We start from the raw sequence: 17544 nt of genomic DNA, 5'->3' as shown, positions 1-17544 counted from the left end.
CACAGCCACTTGCAGGATACCATATTTTAGAATTAATGCAATTTATACATTAAAATTCTTGTGTTTGAGTATAGGGTTAACTGTTAAACCACAACTATTATCAAATACACTGAGCACAAGAGCTGTAAAAATTGATCTACATACCTGGTGAAATCTGTCATTTCCATCATAATCATACACATCTGCTTGGCTAGGACAATTATATCATTTCCACTGTCATCCCATTTTGAAACTTCAGCATCCAGTTTGATCTTCTCCTCCTCAAAACTGGCTACCTGCTCAGCAATCTTTGCCTTTTGTTCCTGTGGAAGCTGCGCCATAATGGCCTGAAAGCACAAGGACAACTTAATGGATGAGAGAAAAAAAACTTAAGAAATGAACTAAAACACAATAAGTTATGCAAAAACTGCCACACTATTTTTCAAAAAAAAAAGCTTTGAAAATGATTTCGTGAGAACAATGAAAAGCAACCTGCTTATTGAAGGTTGGCAAGAGCTTACAAGGAATACATTTAGTCTAATTCCAATGGAAGAGGACGGACATTTCTATTTAAAATAAAATAGTAACTTATTTTAGGCGATTTTTTGGAAGGAATTTAACCTAAGACACACAATGCAATAGGGATGGTTTCTCGTGGAGGATGGAATTCAGACAATGTTAAGGTGGTTTAGGCTAGCTTTTAAATTTCATAGCTAATCCAAATTTGTTCAGAGACATTGCATGAAAATACCCATATCTCCATCATAATGACCTGTTTTTGAGCAGACAATTCAATAAAATTTGAATTAACACTGGATAATAACACTAGTGAATTTATGCACGTCTACAACTTACTCATGAGCTAGCTAGTACTTTTTCTATGAATATGGTCAGTACTTTTTCATAAAACTGTTGTTTCAGCTAGTTTTATTTCACTGAATAATGTTTCTTTCTCAAGTCTCATTGGCAAAGGTCACCTTATAATGGCATTTTATGCCAACAATGTTTAGACAATAACTTTTTTTACATGTACCAATTTAATTTATCATGCAATAGTTGAAACACCTGTTGTTTCTCATCTTCAGTGATTCCACAAAAAAAATCTGATTTCAGAAACTGCATAATCAGAGCTTAAATCATTAAACTAATATCCTGGATTTCATATTTGTGACAGAGTAATGCAACTTAAAAAAATTCATCTGCATAATCTACTCAGCTGCCAAGACTGACTTCTTTTCTACATTGCACACTCATCAATTTAATACTATGAATACTTTTACACATTTCTATGGGTTATAACATAAACTGCCAGAATAGTAATGCTTCCTTTCATTCACTATTAATCAACTGATATCAAGCTATACACATTAAAGATTCAAAACCTGCAGATGACAGTGTGATCATGTGTATGCATAAGCTTCTGTATACCACTGCACACACATGTACCATACTTGCATATGCAACTTTTTTTTTGCTGGCTCTTACCATTTTCAACATTGGGTAAATTCCATGCCAACTTCTGTGAAAGGTCTATGCCAACACTGAAATGGTTAAGGTTTTATTTATTTAGGCCAGTGCTGTCTTCTACATGATAGCTTCAGCATAAACAAATCAAATTTTCAAAACTATTTTTCAGAATCACTTTTCAAAACAGATCTTTATTACAACAAACTATTCCCCACTGTTTACGTCAAAGTTCCATTTATGCTTCACCATTCTTCCCTTATTTGGATAAAATTTATGGATTACAGGTTCAGAAACAAGACACTTATGACGTTTTCATTCCCCATACCCTTGAAAACAGCAATTTTCCAATCAGAGTAGTTAATGCCAAAAATCAGAGCAGCTGTGCACCGTGGTCTTCTCCATTGGGAACTGTACTAAAACTGCCCAAACCATTCTTCGGATCCTAGCAGCTGTCACTGACATTCCATCTGCTCTGGCTGCATTTAAACCAAATTCCCAGTAGATAAAGGAGGACAGTATTCTACATCCTATTTCCCATAACACTTTGATACCACACAAAAAGACATAAAAAGCTTTCAATCTTTTTGCTACACTAAAGGAATTACTATTCCAGCCAGACATAGGAGTAGTACGCTACATCATTCTTTGGATTGCATATTCTTGCTTCAGTTGTCTATAACAGTCATCATACAATTTATAGTTGAGAAATTTTAGCCTGATTAGTAACTTTGTACAGCTGCCAGTTATTCTCCATGTATACAATGTACACTTTCATCAGCTGACTCAAAGCTGAAAGGACAAATACAAGGTAATTTCTGTTACACAGTTAACATATTTATTTTAAACACAGACTATTTCTTACCCTTGCACTCTGTCCATTTATAAGTTGATCTTCCTGTGTCTGGACACTAGTTCTACTTTGCACATCAAAGTCTTCAGTTTCAAAGTCAGAGTCATCCAATTCTTCAGGAGTCTAGTGGAAGAAATAAGTAATTCTATTAATATGGAAAATGGGGGAGCACAGGAAATCATGTTGGACTATACTGAACGCTAAAATTTATTATATATTTAATTTAGTACATGGAGTTTTCAACAGAATTTGCACCTAAGCAATTTAAAAATATCTGCAGTAGCATTAGTTTACATTAGCATCACAGCCATGGATATTTTCAATGTTAAAGAGTGTCAATAGCTACTATTCACAGCGACAGAGCAACATTCTACAAACTGTGCAATTTGTAGAAATCCTCCAATTTCTTACAATTTGTACATAACAGGTAAACAAATGAGGATTGCCTCAGGTTTCTGTGGCTAGACTCAAACTACCTTTCATGTACAAATGAAAAAGCTAACTTGCCAAAAAAAAAGGAAATTCCTGTAATGTAAAATCCAGGCTTTTCACCAAAATTCCACATGATGAATCTAAAGATAAACACCACGAAAATAGCCTAAATATTTTAAAAGGTGAATTTCTAGACCACCAAAACAACATCTGACTGAAGATGGAAAAAATAAATCAGAGCTGTGTGTCATAAATTCAAAACACACTACATTCTAAAGTCATACTTGTTGAAGTTACACATTTGCAAGTTGCTCCACATCAAAATCCAGGCCTGGAATTTAGGTTTGTTGCGATTCTCTCTCTTCAATGTAATCCCTAAGATGGCGTAGCCAGTATAGAAGACTACAGAGTTTTCTGCACAAATCGTTAACACTGCAAAACAGGTTTCCCCAATCTTCGGGACCATGAGAAACAGGATGCTAAAGACAAGCCTTGTACACACATTTGGTCACCGCTCCAGTGCGAACACTTCACCATTAGAGGTTCCCTTCAAGCAGGCTCCAAAAACAGACTAGAACTTCTGGATACAACACTCAAATTCAGTTTACTTGAAAAGCTTGAACCATTTTTAAATAGTATTAAGGAATTCACCACCATTGCTAACCTAACCAGACAACTTCACAAAACGTTTAGTCACTGTAAATAGTTAAAATCCAATTGCACAGATGAACTACAACTTACTCATGACCTAGCTAGTTTTTTTTCTATTGATATAGTCAGTTTTTTTCATAAAACTGTTGTTTCAGCTAGTTTTATTTCATCGAATAATGTTTCTTTCTCAAGACTCATTGGCAAAGGTCACCTTATAATGGCATTTTATGCCAACAATGTTTAGGCAATAATTTTTTTTTAAAACACATTTTTCGTGAGATGCATCAATTTCACAACTGATCAAACTTTATCAAGTTAGCACATTTAAATCAATGAGAAAATATTTTTAAAACAAATTTTTGCAAATTAAAAGTTACATTTTAAAATATTTTTCAGTTGCTTTAGAAGTCTTGAAAGAAAAGCACTTCCAAACAGGAGCTGTGTATGCTGGAGTTGATTGTGCCCAAGGTGAATAGTAATTTTAGTTTTGTTTTGCAAAATGCTTCTCTTAACTTGTAATTAATAGCATGCTTTGCATTTTAAACACCAATTCGTGCACGTAGTTACATCTGTGAAATTTGAAAAATGTAATGAATGCTTGGCTAATTGTGATGTTATACGGTTTCTCTGGGGAAAGGGGTAATTTTTTAGCAAAGAACAGAAAATATATTAGTTTCATGGATAAATTAATTGCTACAATGAACAGAGTTACACACTTCAGCTATTTTAATTTGAATTTCCACCAAACACTTCACCTCTGTGGTGATAATCACTCAGAGCAACATTTCACATGCCTAACATTTCTATTTGCTGCAGTTAAATACCATAAAGCTTGCTTCAAAACACTCAAAAGCCTTGAGTGACCACACTGCTGATGAGCATTAAAACCTCAAACTCCTCCAGGGCAAAACATCCTTTACTGAGTTCAGACACCAGTTAATGCACAATTGGGAAAGAATTTCACGTATAAAAGCACTCAATAATGCGAAAATATTTTAATTCAAGATGACTGCAAGTTCATACCCAAAAAAAAAAGACTGAAAACATAATTATGGTAAACTCCCTTAGTTTTTAGTAATGGACCAGGAATGGAAAAATGTTAAGAACACATCCAGTACATACTACAGAATCATAATAACAGCAGTGAGGCACATCTGGCCCATAATCACAACAGAGGATTGCAAACCTTTGAAAAGCTCAGCAAGCTTACAGATGATTAGTTGAGACTTACAAGACCAGAAATGGAAAATGGTTGAAAAAGGTGTTGCTGGAAAAGCGCAGGTGGTCAGGCAGCATCCAAGGAGCAGGAGAATCGACGCTTCGGGCATAAGCCCTTCTTCAAGAATGAGGAGGGTATGCCAAGCAGGCTAAGATAAAAGGTAGGGAGGAGGGGGGGCATTGGGAATGCAATAGGTGGAAGGAGATTAAGGTGAGGGTGATAGGCCGGAGAGGTCGGGAAGAAGATTGCAGGTCTAGAAGGTGCTGCTGAGTCCGAGGGTTGGGACGGAGATAAAAGGTGGGGGGGGGGGCGGAGGGGAAATGAGGAAGCTGGAGAAATCTGCATTCATCCCTTGTGGTTGGTGGGTTCCTAGGCGGAAGATGAGGCGCTCTTCCTCCAGGCGTCGTGTTGCCATGGTCTGGTGATGGAGGCGGTCAAGGACCTGCATGTCCTTGGCAGAGTGGGAGGGGGGGTTAGTGTTCAGCCACAGGGCGGATGGGTTGGTTGGTGCGGGTGTCCTAGGTGTTCTCTGAAACGTTCCGCAAGTAGGCCTCCTCTACATTGGGGAGACAGGCCGCCTACTTGCGGAACATTTCGGAGAACACCTCTGGGATACCTGCACCGACCAACCCAACCGCCCTGTGGCTGAACACTAACCCCCCCTCCCACTCTGCCAAGGACATGCAGGTCCTTGGCCTCCTCCATCACCAGACCATGGCAACACGACACCTGGAGGAACAGCGCCTCATCTTCCGCCTAGGAACCCACCAACCACAAGGGATGAATGCAGATTTCTCCAGCTTCCTCAATTCCCCTTGCCCCACCTTATCTCAGTCCCAACCCTCAGACTCAGCACTGCCTTCTTGACCTGCAATCTTCTTCCCGACCTCTCCGCCCCCACCCCCTCTCCGGCCTATCACCCTCACCTTAACCTCCTTCCACCTATCGCATGCCCAATGCCCCTCCTCCAAGATCCTCCTCCCTACCTTTTATCTTAGCCTGCTTGGCACACCCTCCTCATTCCTGAAGGTCGTATGCCTGAAATGTCGATTCTCCTGCCCTTTGGATGCTGCCTGACCTGCTGTGCTTTTCCAGCAACACATTTTTCAGCTTTGATCTCCAGCATCTGCAGTCCTCACTTTCTCCCAGGGATGGAATATGTACACTTTCTAGTCTGCAATCAAGTGATCTCAGCTGCTGCAATAGCGGAGCACAAGAAATGACTCCAGTTCAAATCCTTAACCTTCGGCCTGGAGTTTTTGTAGGTTAGTCACAAAAAAACTAAAAAAAGTAAATTTAGCAGAAAAAACACCCAAGAACATAAATATACCTACTCTAATCATCAAGACAGCTTTCCTAATGTCTCGAATGCCATCATACACCAGTCGTGAAGCATCAATGAACTCATTTTCATCCAACTGTTGAGCAGGATTGGCACTTAGTGCTTCCACAGCCGCTTCCACCTGTTCAGTGAATCTTGGCATAACTTGATCAGAAGAATGAATGAGTTACATCAACACACAAATGAATTATATGTGCATTTTTTTTTTCAAACACATGACATTCTACATCCAATTATTGAACTTCAAGATATTGCTTGTTACCATTTACTTCCATGACGCAAATCCATGTCCTTTGTTCAGAAGAATTCTTAGATAGGGGATGGGAACCTAAATTGTAGTTAGAGTATAAGGAGGTTGAGGGTTGGGAGGCCCAAAATATGGTTTCAAGGTTGCAAGAGGCTTGCACTGGCAAGCAAAATGTCAGTTTGAAGTGCATGCACTTCAACGCCAGGAGCATCCAGAATAAGGTGGGTGAACTTGGAGATGGGTTGGTACCTGGAATTGCGATGTTGTGGCCATTTCAGAGACATGGGTAGAGCAAGGACAGGAATGGTTGTTGCAGGTTCAGGGATTTAGATGTTTTAGTAACAATAGAGAAGATGGTAGAAGAGGTGGGGGGTATGACATCGTTAGTTAAAGGACAGTATTACGGCTGCAGAAAGGATGTTTGGGGTCTCGTCAATTGAGGTAGTGTGGGCTGAGATTAGAAACAGGAAACGAGAGGTCACTTTCTATAGGCCTCCAAATAGTTCCAGAGATGTAGAGGAAGGGATAGCAAAGATGATTCTAGATAGGAACGAGAGTGGCAGTGTAGTTGTTATAGGGGACTTGAACTGTCTAAATATTGACTGCAAATATTATAGTTCAAGTAATTTAGACGGGTCATTTTGTGCAGGAGGGTTTTCCGACACAGTATGTGGACAGGCCAACAAACAGTAAGGCCACATTAGATTTGGTACTGGGGAATAAACCCAGCCATGTGTTAGATTTGGAGGTAAGTGAGCACTTTGGTGGTAGTGACCACAATTCAGTTACGAGAAAGTGAGGACTGCAGATGCTGGAGATCAGAGATGGAAAGGGACAGGTATACACTAGAGGGCAAGAACTACAGCTGGGGGAAAGAAAATTATGATACGAGCAGACAAGATTTAGGTTGCATAGAATGGGAATGGAAACCGCAGGGCATGAGCACAATAGAAATGTGGCGTTTATGCAAGGAACAGCTACTGAGAGTCCTTGATAAATATGCACCTGTCAGACAGGGAGGACATTTTCCAGCACATGTGTGATGATTTACGAAGGAAGTTGAATCTCTTGTCAAGAGGAAGAAGGAATATTATGTTAGGATGAGATGTGAAGGCTCAGTTAGGGCGAATGAGTGTTACAAGACAGCCAGGAAAGACCTAAACAGAGAGCTAAGTTGAGCAAGGAGGGGGCAAGAGAAGTTGTTGGCGGATAGGATCAAGGAAAACCCTAAAGCTTTCCACAGGTATAGAAGGGATAAAAGAATGGACTAGAGTAAGATTATGGCCAATTAAGGACAATAGCGGAAAGTTGTGCATGGAATCAGGAGATAGGGGAAGCACTAAATGAATATTTTTTGTCAGCATTCACACTGGAAAATGACAATGTTGTCGAGGAGAATACTGAGAAACAGGCTACTAGACTAGATGGGATTGAAGTTTACCAGGAGTTAGAAATTCTGGAGTGAGAGAAAATAGATAAATCACCTGGGCTGGATAAAATCCTAGGATTCTGAGAAGCCAGGGAGGAGACTGCTGAGACTTTGGTTTTGATCTTTCTGTCATCATCGACTACAGGAATAGTACCAGAAGACTGGAGGGTAGCAAATGTTGTCCCTTTGTTCAAGGGGAGTAAGGATGACCCTGGTAGTTACAGACCAGTAAGCCTTATTTCGGTTGTGGGTAAAATGCTGGAAAAGATTATAAGAGATAGACCTTATCATCATCTTGACAGGTATAAGTTGGTTAGGGATAGTCAACACGGTTTCAAGGAGAGTAGGTCGTGCCTCATAAACCTTACTCAGTTCTTTGGGGTGTCCAAACAGGTGGATGAGGGTAAAGCAGTCGATGTGGTGCATATGGATTTCAGTAAGGTATTTGATAAGGTTCCCCACAGTAAGCTACAGCAAAAAACACAGGATTGAGGGTGATTTAGTGGTTTGGATCAAAATTGGCTAGCTGAAAGACGACAGAGGGTGGTAGTTGATGGGAAATGTTCATCCTGGAGTTCAGTTACTCGTGGTGTACCACAAAGATCTCTTTTGGGGTCACTGCTGCTTGTCATTTTTATAAACGACCTGGATAAGGGCATAGAAAGATGGGTTAGTAAATTTGCGGATGACACAAAGGTCAGTACAGTTGTGAATAGTGCCAAAGGATGTTGTAGGTTGCAGAGGGACATAGATAAGCTGCAGGGCTGGGCTGAGAGGTGGCAAATTTAATGCAGAAAAGTATGAGGTGATTCACTTTGGGAGGAGTAATAGGAATGTACAGTACTAGGCGAATGGTAAGGTTCTTGGTAGTACAGATGAGCAAAGAGAACTCTGTATCCATGTACATAAATCCCTGAACATTGTCGAGGTGGATAGGGCTATTAAGGCGGCATATGGCGTGTTAGCTTTTATTAGCAGAGGGATTAAATTTCGAAACCATGAAGTAACGCTGCAGCTGTACAAAACTCTGGTACGGCCACACTTGGGAGTATTCAGTGCAGTTCTGGTCACTGCATTATAGGAAGGATGTGGAAGCTTTGCAAACGATTCAAAGGAGATTTGCTAGGATGTTGCCTGGAATAGAGGGAAGGGTTACGAGGAAAAGTGGAGGGACTTGAGACTGTTTTCGTTAGAGAGGAGGTGGTTGAGAGGTGACTTAACTGAGACATAAAAGTTAATCAGAAGGTTAGATTGGGTGGACACAGTGAGAGCCTTTTTCCTCAGATGGTGATGGCTAGTACGAAGGCGCATAGCTTCAAATTGAGGAGTAATAGATATCGGACAGATGTCAGAGGTAGTTTCTTTACTCATAGCAGGGGCGTGGAACGCACTGCCTGCAACAGTTGTAGACTCGCCATCTTTACTGGCATTTAAATAGTCATTGGATAGGCACATGGACGAGAATAGAATATTGTAGGTTAGATGGGCTTCAGATTGCCCTGTAAAACCAGGGCAACATTGAGGGCCAAAGGGCCTGTACTGCACTGTAATGTTCTATATTCTATGTTAGTGTCATTGCTGGAGAGTAAGCTAGCTCCATTAATTAGTTAGTCTTAATTAAATTTTTACACCTTATAAAATCGTTTAAAAATTGCTGCAATTCTAAGAATGTTAACAATAGTCACAAAGGAAACAAATTAATTGTTATTTGGACCAACAGCCATTTGAAACAGTATAAGTTTACTATAATACATTTACTGAGTAAATCCTTCCTCATAATTCCAGAAAATAGCCAGGCACTGTAGGGAGATGACTTTTCATATGGTGCTTTACACTTTCTCATATGCAGCCTCGTTAGCTTCCTTCTAGCAGTTCCTTTACTTACAGTAAATATCTTCCATGCTAAATAATTGCTGTGACTCACAGACAAGCATTGCTAAAAGCAGACATATCAGTCTGCAAAGCAGTACTATAACAACATGTGAACAGACATACTACAAATTCAGAGCAAGAGTAAGCCAGTCAGCTCACAGCACACTGCCATTCAATAAGATATGGCTGCTCTGACTACTACTCCACATTCCCACACAAAACACTCTTCCACTCTTTCACTCTTCCATTTACTGAATTGTAGCCTTATCTGTTAATTCACTCAGGTTTACATTTTCTACCTTTTCTGATCATGGTCTATGTATATCAATACCTAATGCACACAGTAGTGTTTGAACTAGGCTGCAAAGTTAAGGGCTCATGTCTTCTGCAATAAGTGTCAACAACATACTTCTCATTAAAATGTCACGCAACAGTTCCAACATTTCTCATGAACCTCAAATGCATAGAAATTATACAATTAGATTAGATTATTTCGATTAGATTCCCTACAGTGTGGAAACAGGTCCTTCAGCCCAACAAATCCACACCGACACACTGAAGAGTAACCCACCAGACCCATTTCCCTCTGACTAATGCACTTAGACTTCTTTGCGTATTTATTTTATATATTTACATATATCAGCCTGGTTATCTGTACGAAACACAATGGAATTTGTTTGCTGTGATCAAAAGGAGGCTTGAGTGGAGTATTGTTATGCAAAATGGGACCCTTGGATGATTTAAACTGGGACTTTACATTAAGCAGTGTATTTGCAGCTGCACACTTAAACTCATCTCTTAATTTTCCATACTACACTTACCCCATTCACCCATTCATCTAACAGTTCTATTAAGCAACAGATAACTTGTTCCAAGTTGTTTAAGATAAAGGGATATGCAGGTTAAGTGAATTAGCCATGATAAGCACGGATTACAGGGACAAAGGAAGGAAGAAGAAAGAAGTCAGAGGAATACACATTAGTAAGTGGGACTGTGTCTGGTGGGATGCTCTGTGGAGGGAAGCAAGAGCTTGTAACTAGAAAGAAAACTGATGCAATATAATACATACTATCAATTTAAACGACATGGGAATAGTCGACTAAATGCATGACATGGCGTGTGGACATCCTACCAAATTAGGTTACATTTGCAGCATGTAGAATGAGAGAGACTTGCAACATGGTGAGTTATTACCTGTATCAGACAGCAACTTGGTTGCTTCCAGAACTTTTTCAGTGTACACCCCAGGTTCATAATTGTCCATCTCTGAAGTGACAACATGGACAACTCTTGCAGCACGTCCTCTGATTGCACCAGCGGTACGGTCGAGTCCATCTACATCCTTTTCCTGGAGTGCTATAACACATTTATTTACATCTTCGAGGATGTGATTTTCTGTTAAACAAAACAAAAGTATGTTTAATATAAAATAGGCTTATTTAACTCTCTGCAAACTAAACCTAATGTTTGATAAAGTTCATCAATTAGATTGCATGAGAGAGCAAAATGAAACAAGCTGTCTGCTGACATGAGCTCAACATTACAGTATTGTTAGATGCAGCATTTACATTCATTCATGTCATCTCACCCTCAACAATAGAAGGAAAATACTGGCAGATGTTGGAGATCTGAAATAAGGATATGAGAAATTCAGTACATCTGACAGCATCTTCAGAATAATATCAGATGCAATGTTAGCTCTGTTTTTCTCTCTGGCACTCTGTTTTTACTTCTGAAGTAATTTTCATGCCTTGATAGCCTTAGCGAATTACTAAAATGCAAATATATTCAGCGATAATTGTTGCGTTTCTTAAACTACTTAAAAAGACAGGATTCACAATGTTATAACCTCTGACTTTAATCTTGAAATCCAAAAATAAATAAGTGCAAGAAACTCTTATGGAGTCACAATCTTACTCATCCACATCATTGTCTTGACTCCAGTGTATGACAGCCTAACCAGGCAAAAGAGAATAGGAAAATATGTTCTGATCACATAACAACACATGATTTCTACAGAAAGTTTCAATACGGCATGTTCTCGTCAGAATCATTGATGCCAATGAAGGAAAAACAGACCCTGCTTAACAGCAGCTGTTAAGCCACATATAGTTTGAAACACCAACCAGAGCACATTGTGGGGTCATGGTGGTGATACGTAGAGAAGAGAGAGAGGTGGATGTAAGGTGGGTAGAGGTCAAAAAAGACCAGTGGGCTGGCTGTAAGAACTACAAAGGAAGGAAGAAGAAAGAAGTCAGAGGAATACACATTAGTAAGTGTAAAGAGGACTATGTGCCAATGAAATCAATCTTTATGCTCCCAACCGGAAACCATGAAAGAACTGGGAAAACCATTGCTGACTGAAGACCAGGTGCATGCCGTTCAAATCATACCATTAAATACTATTAAGGCTATTAAAGTTGCCACCAGGCAATACTGGATTAAGTTAGAGATGAAAACTAACTACACGGACATGGTGTGGCCTACGATGTATCCAGCTACAAAGTGAAGCAGAACAAAACAGCAGACAAAAACACATCCCTCCCTGATGTGATCAGTGCATTTTATGCTCAGTTCCAACAGGAGGTTATCATGGAACGACATCACCTGCCCCGACAGCCTCAGATACATCGGTTCCCTTGGTCACCGCTGCAGACATCAGATTGGCTTTCTTGAGTGAATCCAAGTAAAGCACTGGCCGAGATACAGTCCCCAAACATGCCCTCAGATCCTGTGCCCTCAGATCAGCTCATGGAAATATTAGCTTGCATCTTCAACCTCTCCTTGTTACAATTTGCAGTCACCACTTGCTTCAAGACCATCATCACCCCGGTACAAAAAGGAAATACATGCAAGTGTCTCAATTACTTCTGTCCAAATGCTCTGACCTCCATAATTATGATGTGCTTCAAGAGGTTAGTCATGGATATATCAACACTCGCCTCCCAGTCTGCCTTGATTCCCCAGTAATTTACCTACCAGTGCAACAGGTCCATGGCAGATGCCATCTCCCTAGCCCTACACTTATTCCTAGAACAGCTGGATAACAAGGATACCTATGTCAGGCTTCTAATTTTTGACTAAAGTTCAACAATAACTAATCTTCAAAATTCCGAGACCTAGATCGTTGCTCCGTCCTTGACTTCCTGACCAACAAACTGCAATCCGTGAGGATAGGCAACAGCAATTCCTCCACAGCGATCCTCAACACACACAAGTTTGTTTTCTCAGTCCCTTGCTGCACTTAGAGTACACCCAATGACTGTGTGGTCAAATTTCATCTGAACTCCATCTACATGTTCATTGATGACACCATCTTTGTAGGTCAGATATCAACCAATGATGAGACAGAATACAGGAAAGAGATAGAATGCTTGTATCATGGTATAAAGATAACAATCTCTTCCTCAATGTCAGCAAAACTAAAGAGCTGATCACTGATTTCAGGAAGGCAAGAGGGCATGCCCTCCTTCCTTTCTGGAGATGGTCGACAGTATCAAGTTCCCAGGAGTGATGATCGCCAACAATCTGTCCTGTCCATCAACGTTGATGTGACGATCAAGATGACAGCGTCTCTTCTTCCTCAGGAGGCTAAGGAAATTCAGCACGTCCATAAGGACTCTTACCAACTTTTACAGATGCACCATAGAAAGTATTCTATCTGGAAGCATCACGGCTTGGTATGACAACTGTTCCGCCCAGGGCCATAACAAACTACAGGAGTTGGGAATACAGCCCAGTCCAAGTTAACCTTCCATCCATTGTTCTGCCATTCTCACATTCCGATCACTTATTCTGAATAACATCTTTTCTTCCCCCAGTACTCCAACCCAATCCCAACACCCCTCCCCCCCCCTTCAACTACTGCATAAATGCTTCACTTCAACCCTGGTGGAGTCAACTTGTTTTCTATCCATGGATGCCGCCTGACCCACTGTGATCTAAAGCATTTTGTGTTTTCAGTTCAGATTCCAGCATCTGCAGTAATTTGCTCCATCTACACTTCTCCCTGCCTTGGGAAGGCAGCCAACATTAAAGACCCCTCCCCCATCCCAATTATAATCTCTTCCAACTTGTGCTATCGGGCAGAAGGTCCAAAAGCTTAAACACATGTACCAACAAGAACACTTTCTCTCCACTATTATTAGACTTCTGAATGGACCTCAAATTCCAAATCAAATGTTGATCTTGCTTTTTGTACACCTTCTTTGCAGCCAAAACATTGTATTCCGCGCTCTGTTTAATCACCCTATGATCTTTGTTTGGTATTGTCTGTCTGTACTGCACACTAAACAAAACTTTTCATTGTACCTCGGTACACATGACAATAATAAATCAAATCAAACATGGAAAGGTTTGGGGTGCAAGAGGAATGAGGTGTTAATGAGAATGCGAATAACCATGGGTGGGTAACACATTTTTGGTCGGGTATTTCCGATCTGATCTATGATTAGGGACATAAGGATATGACTGTAAGTGAGGTAGGTAAGGGGATCAAGGCGGCATAAATGGTTAGATCTCGGGCCTTGCAATAGAACAGGTTTGAACTTCTTTCAGCTTGTATGGATGGGAGACACTGCAGCATGGATTAGCAGAATGCTGCTGCAAGGCATTTAAACCATTCAGTATTTAAAATATGCTAACAATACAGTGACACTTGTGTTACTCCCTTCAAGTATAATGGCACTATTAACAAAATATGAGATAATACAGATTGATGATGTTATACATGTGGTTCAAAATTAACTTGCAATGACATTCAATTAAGCAATGACAGCATCTACAAAAGGTAGATTGTTATCTTTTAGGTCACACCATGTGTTATCTTTTAGGTCACACCATAGGAAAGATATCAAACTCTCACACACCAGGTAGTGAACAGTAATGATTTCACCATATTTGGAATTAAAGTACAGAAACCAGAATAGTGACAAGCACCCATTAGTTTGAGTAGAACTTTAAGCATTAACTCATGGTTTCATATTAAACTTTGTGCATCCACTTTAAGTGCATTTTTTAAAAATTCAGTTCGTAAATAATTGTTAATTCTCATTTTATTTACAATCAGGTGGCATATGATGTTCCATAACTGGAATGTTTCATTAAACAAAATATACCTGAAACACACAGGAAGTCATCAATAGAAGTAATGTCATCCACAGCATCTGTCAGCACACGCACTTGTTTCTCCCATAATTCTTTAAAGAGATCCATGTTATCCTGAGCCACTTTACTCTGAGGTTTAGCAGCCAGGGCCAATGCAGCGTTTATGACCTAAAAAGAACACACTGGTAACTAAATGTTACTAACGTTATGTTCTGGAGTAACAGGGCTCAAAACTTAGAAAAAGATGAAAACATAAAACTTGCAGCCTCTCAAGAGTATCAATACATCCTGACAGAAGTATCAAACATTAAAAAAAAAGTGACTTTGCCTTTTGAATCGACAAAACACATCAAAACCTAGAAAATAGCTTCTGCTGAAATTTTAGATGATGTCAAACCTGTGGGCAAAGGCCTTCCAGCTGAGTGGCTGCCATGCGAACTAGTTTCACACCATCTTCATTATTGGAAATAGAGCAAGCAAGATTGGCAACCTATAAAAATAGAAGTAAATATAAATTTATAATATATCAATTTTGTTGAATAATCAGGCTACTAAATAGATTACTATCTGTGGTCAAGAATGCATACAATAAGCTCGAAGTAATGAAAAGATATTTGCTGTTAACAGAGATTGACATGGGTGATTCAGAAATTTTGAAACTCTGTACTTACTTCAACCAATTTGCTGGCATGGTCACGAAAAACTTGGGCATACTCTTTCACTTCTTTTTCATTGCCATTCTTGGCTGCCTCAATCAAAACCAGAAGGGGAACATTGGTCTCCAAGAAAGAATCTGATACATGGTCCATGACAGCTTTCCTCAGCTGGTTAAAAAGTAACAGAAATCAAAGCTCGAGAATGAACAGTAAAAATATTGCAATGTTTGCTCTCAGTAACCAATTTTAGTCCAAAGTAACAGCTAAGTTGCACAATACTTACATTAGTTCAATACTTCAAATTCATTTATTCATAAGCATTATGTTTATACTTTTCAATCTTTTCAACATAATTGATTAAAAAGTTCTCTCTTTCCCAGAGCAAGGTACTGCAGAGAACTTGTTAGCAAACGTACTGCATGCTAAAATAAACTTCTGATATCAGCTTCCTAAACTGGCAATATTTTATTGCTTTTAGACTAATTTTAGAAAGATGTTCACTATGATCATTGACAGCCAGCAAAATTTCCACATTAGTTTTGGCTAGGATTTCATCCACTGAGGCTCGCCTTTATTCTAACCACAGTACCTCTATTATGCATCATAAGTGACTGAGAATTCAATGACTTCCTGCCACATTTAACGAAAAACAAAAAGCAAAGTCACTATACTGATGGACTTCCCACAGTGCACACAAGCAACAGTCAAAAGGAATTGTCGTACCCAATTGTGCTTTTCTGGAAAATTTAGGGAGATCATCTATATCAGTCTTTGTGAAGAAATACATTGTGTATTTCTGATAAATAGCAGCAATCATACATCCATAACTGCAAGTTAAATACGTTTACACATCAACCTCGATTATCCAAACAATACGAGCAGGGAGCATATTGCTCGGATAACTGATCTGATGGCAGCAGGGAGTGGCCCAAGCAACGGGACCTAGAGATCTTGTTCAGATAACTGAGTTTGTACTGTATATAGTTAAAAATAGAAACAACATAATGTGAATATTTAAAGCATTAGAAATAAAGGCAGTGAACTAGAAGATATACATTACAAGAGTAAATTACTGCAGATGCTGAAATCAGGCAGCTTTAATGAAGAGTCATCCAGACTCAAAACGTTGGCTTGCTGTCTCTCCATGGATGCTGTCTGACCCACTGCGATATCCAGCAATTGTTACTTTCAGAAGATATACATGAAAGAAACTAAAAATCTAAACAGTTTTAATTCCCACATTTTCAGAAAGGATAGATCACAGCTTCTAGGATTATAGGCTAGTTTTCCAGGTTTTAAGGTGGTACATACTTTGGAACAATGCCCAAGCACCAGTACTTTTCCACTCTTAAGGGGGATTGCAAGCAGATTTGACAAGCCATATCCACTTCAGACCATGCTTTTTAGGAATTCTGGACAGATGCCACCAACACCGTCAACCTCCCAAATTTGGTGATGACCACTGCGTTCACCCCTGATGGTGAAAGCAACTGAAATGATAGCATTTGGCTGTGTTTAAAAACAGTTTTTTTAACTATTTATTTTCCTGGTGCTGAATGTTGCCTTTGGAGATAGTCAGGAGGTTATCTCGAGTGGCATTGAGCGCAAGCAATATCTCACTTTTGGGGCCAGCATTGTATACATACTGTATTATATACATGTGCAATACTTCTGGCAGTTTGTATTTTTAGGAATCTAGCAGTCACAGTGGTTTGGGTGAAATTTATTTGCTGAATCATATTCTTGGCAGTTCTCATTAAGGTAGCTCATTAAACCTGTAGTTGTTATTGGCACCTCTATTCTAGAAATACAATGTTTACTTTTTCTTGCAAGTGGTGGTGTCCTCAAAAGGTCTTACAGGAAATAATTAGTGGCTGTCCTTCGCTGTTATTGGTTAGGAATCAGAGGTCTGATGAATATTCCTTTCTCTATGCCAGTACAAAGATATCTGGTTCTTTGGCATTGTAGATTAATTGGATAGCAGAAGCCAATGAGAAGTAATCCAGTTGCTGGTAGTCCCATATGTAGTAGCAGCTGCTGAAATCACAAATGCAGATGGTGGGTGTTATTTGGTAGGATGATGATTGGCCAGGTTTCCTTGGCAGCTTGTAAAAGAGCTACATGTCTAGTCCTATTTTGATGAAGAATGAAAAGTTCTGATGTGATCACTTTAGCTTCAGTATTCAGGTCAGTCCAAATGAATCTAAACACCATGATACATGGCATTTCACAAATGTCAAATCCATGGACCAGCATGAGTTGGGTTAAGGTGAAGAGATTAACATTCTTGCCCT

The 17544-nt window shown here is 39.6% G+C and overlaps 1 protein-coding gene across 2 annotated transcripts in view; it reads right to left on the bottom strand.

Annotated features, from left to right (window-relative positions):
• Nucleotides 1–17544, bottom strand: part of ctnna1 (catenin (cadherin-associated protein), alpha 1) — a 160540-nt gene that overhangs the window by 21963 nt on the left and 121033 nt on the right. Inside the window, exons 1-8 of one of the 2 annotated variants that reach the window (XM_043703891.2) lie at nucleotides 15534–15552; nucleotides 15266–15418; nucleotides 14992–15084; nucleotides 14606–14762; nucleotides 10683–10883; nucleotides 5933–6084; nucleotides 2309–2419; nucleotides 145–326 (exon numbers count right to left, since the gene is read on the bottom strand). In XM_043703891.2, the coding sequence (XP_043559826.1) occupies nucleotides 145–326; nucleotides 2309–2419; nucleotides 5933–6084; nucleotides 10683–10883; nucleotides 14606–14762; nucleotides 14992–15084; nucleotides 15266–15403 (1034 nt within the window). In that variant the 5' untranslated portion in view covers nucleotides 15404–15418; nucleotides 15534–15552. Of the gene's footprint in view, nucleotides 1–144; nucleotides 327–2308; nucleotides 2420–5932; nucleotides 6085–10682; nucleotides 10884–14605; nucleotides 14763–14991; nucleotides 15085–15265; nucleotides 15419–15533; nucleotides 15553–17544 lie in introns of those variants that run through there. The other variant, XM_043703889.2, reaches the window with a different exon arrangement.

Source organism: Chiloscyllium plagiosum, unplaced genomic scaffold, assembly GCF_037043375.1.
Source record: "Chiloscyllium plagiosum isolate Xiang-an unplaced genomic scaffold, Cpla_swu_hap1 HiC_scaffold_16, whole genome shotgun sequence".
NCBI lineage: Eukaryota > Metazoa > Chordata > Chondrichthyes > Orectolobiformes > Hemiscylliidae > Chiloscyllium > Chiloscyllium plagiosum.
Note: the sequence above shows the minus strand (reverse complement) of the source record. Positions and strands in the feature narration are given on the sequence as shown.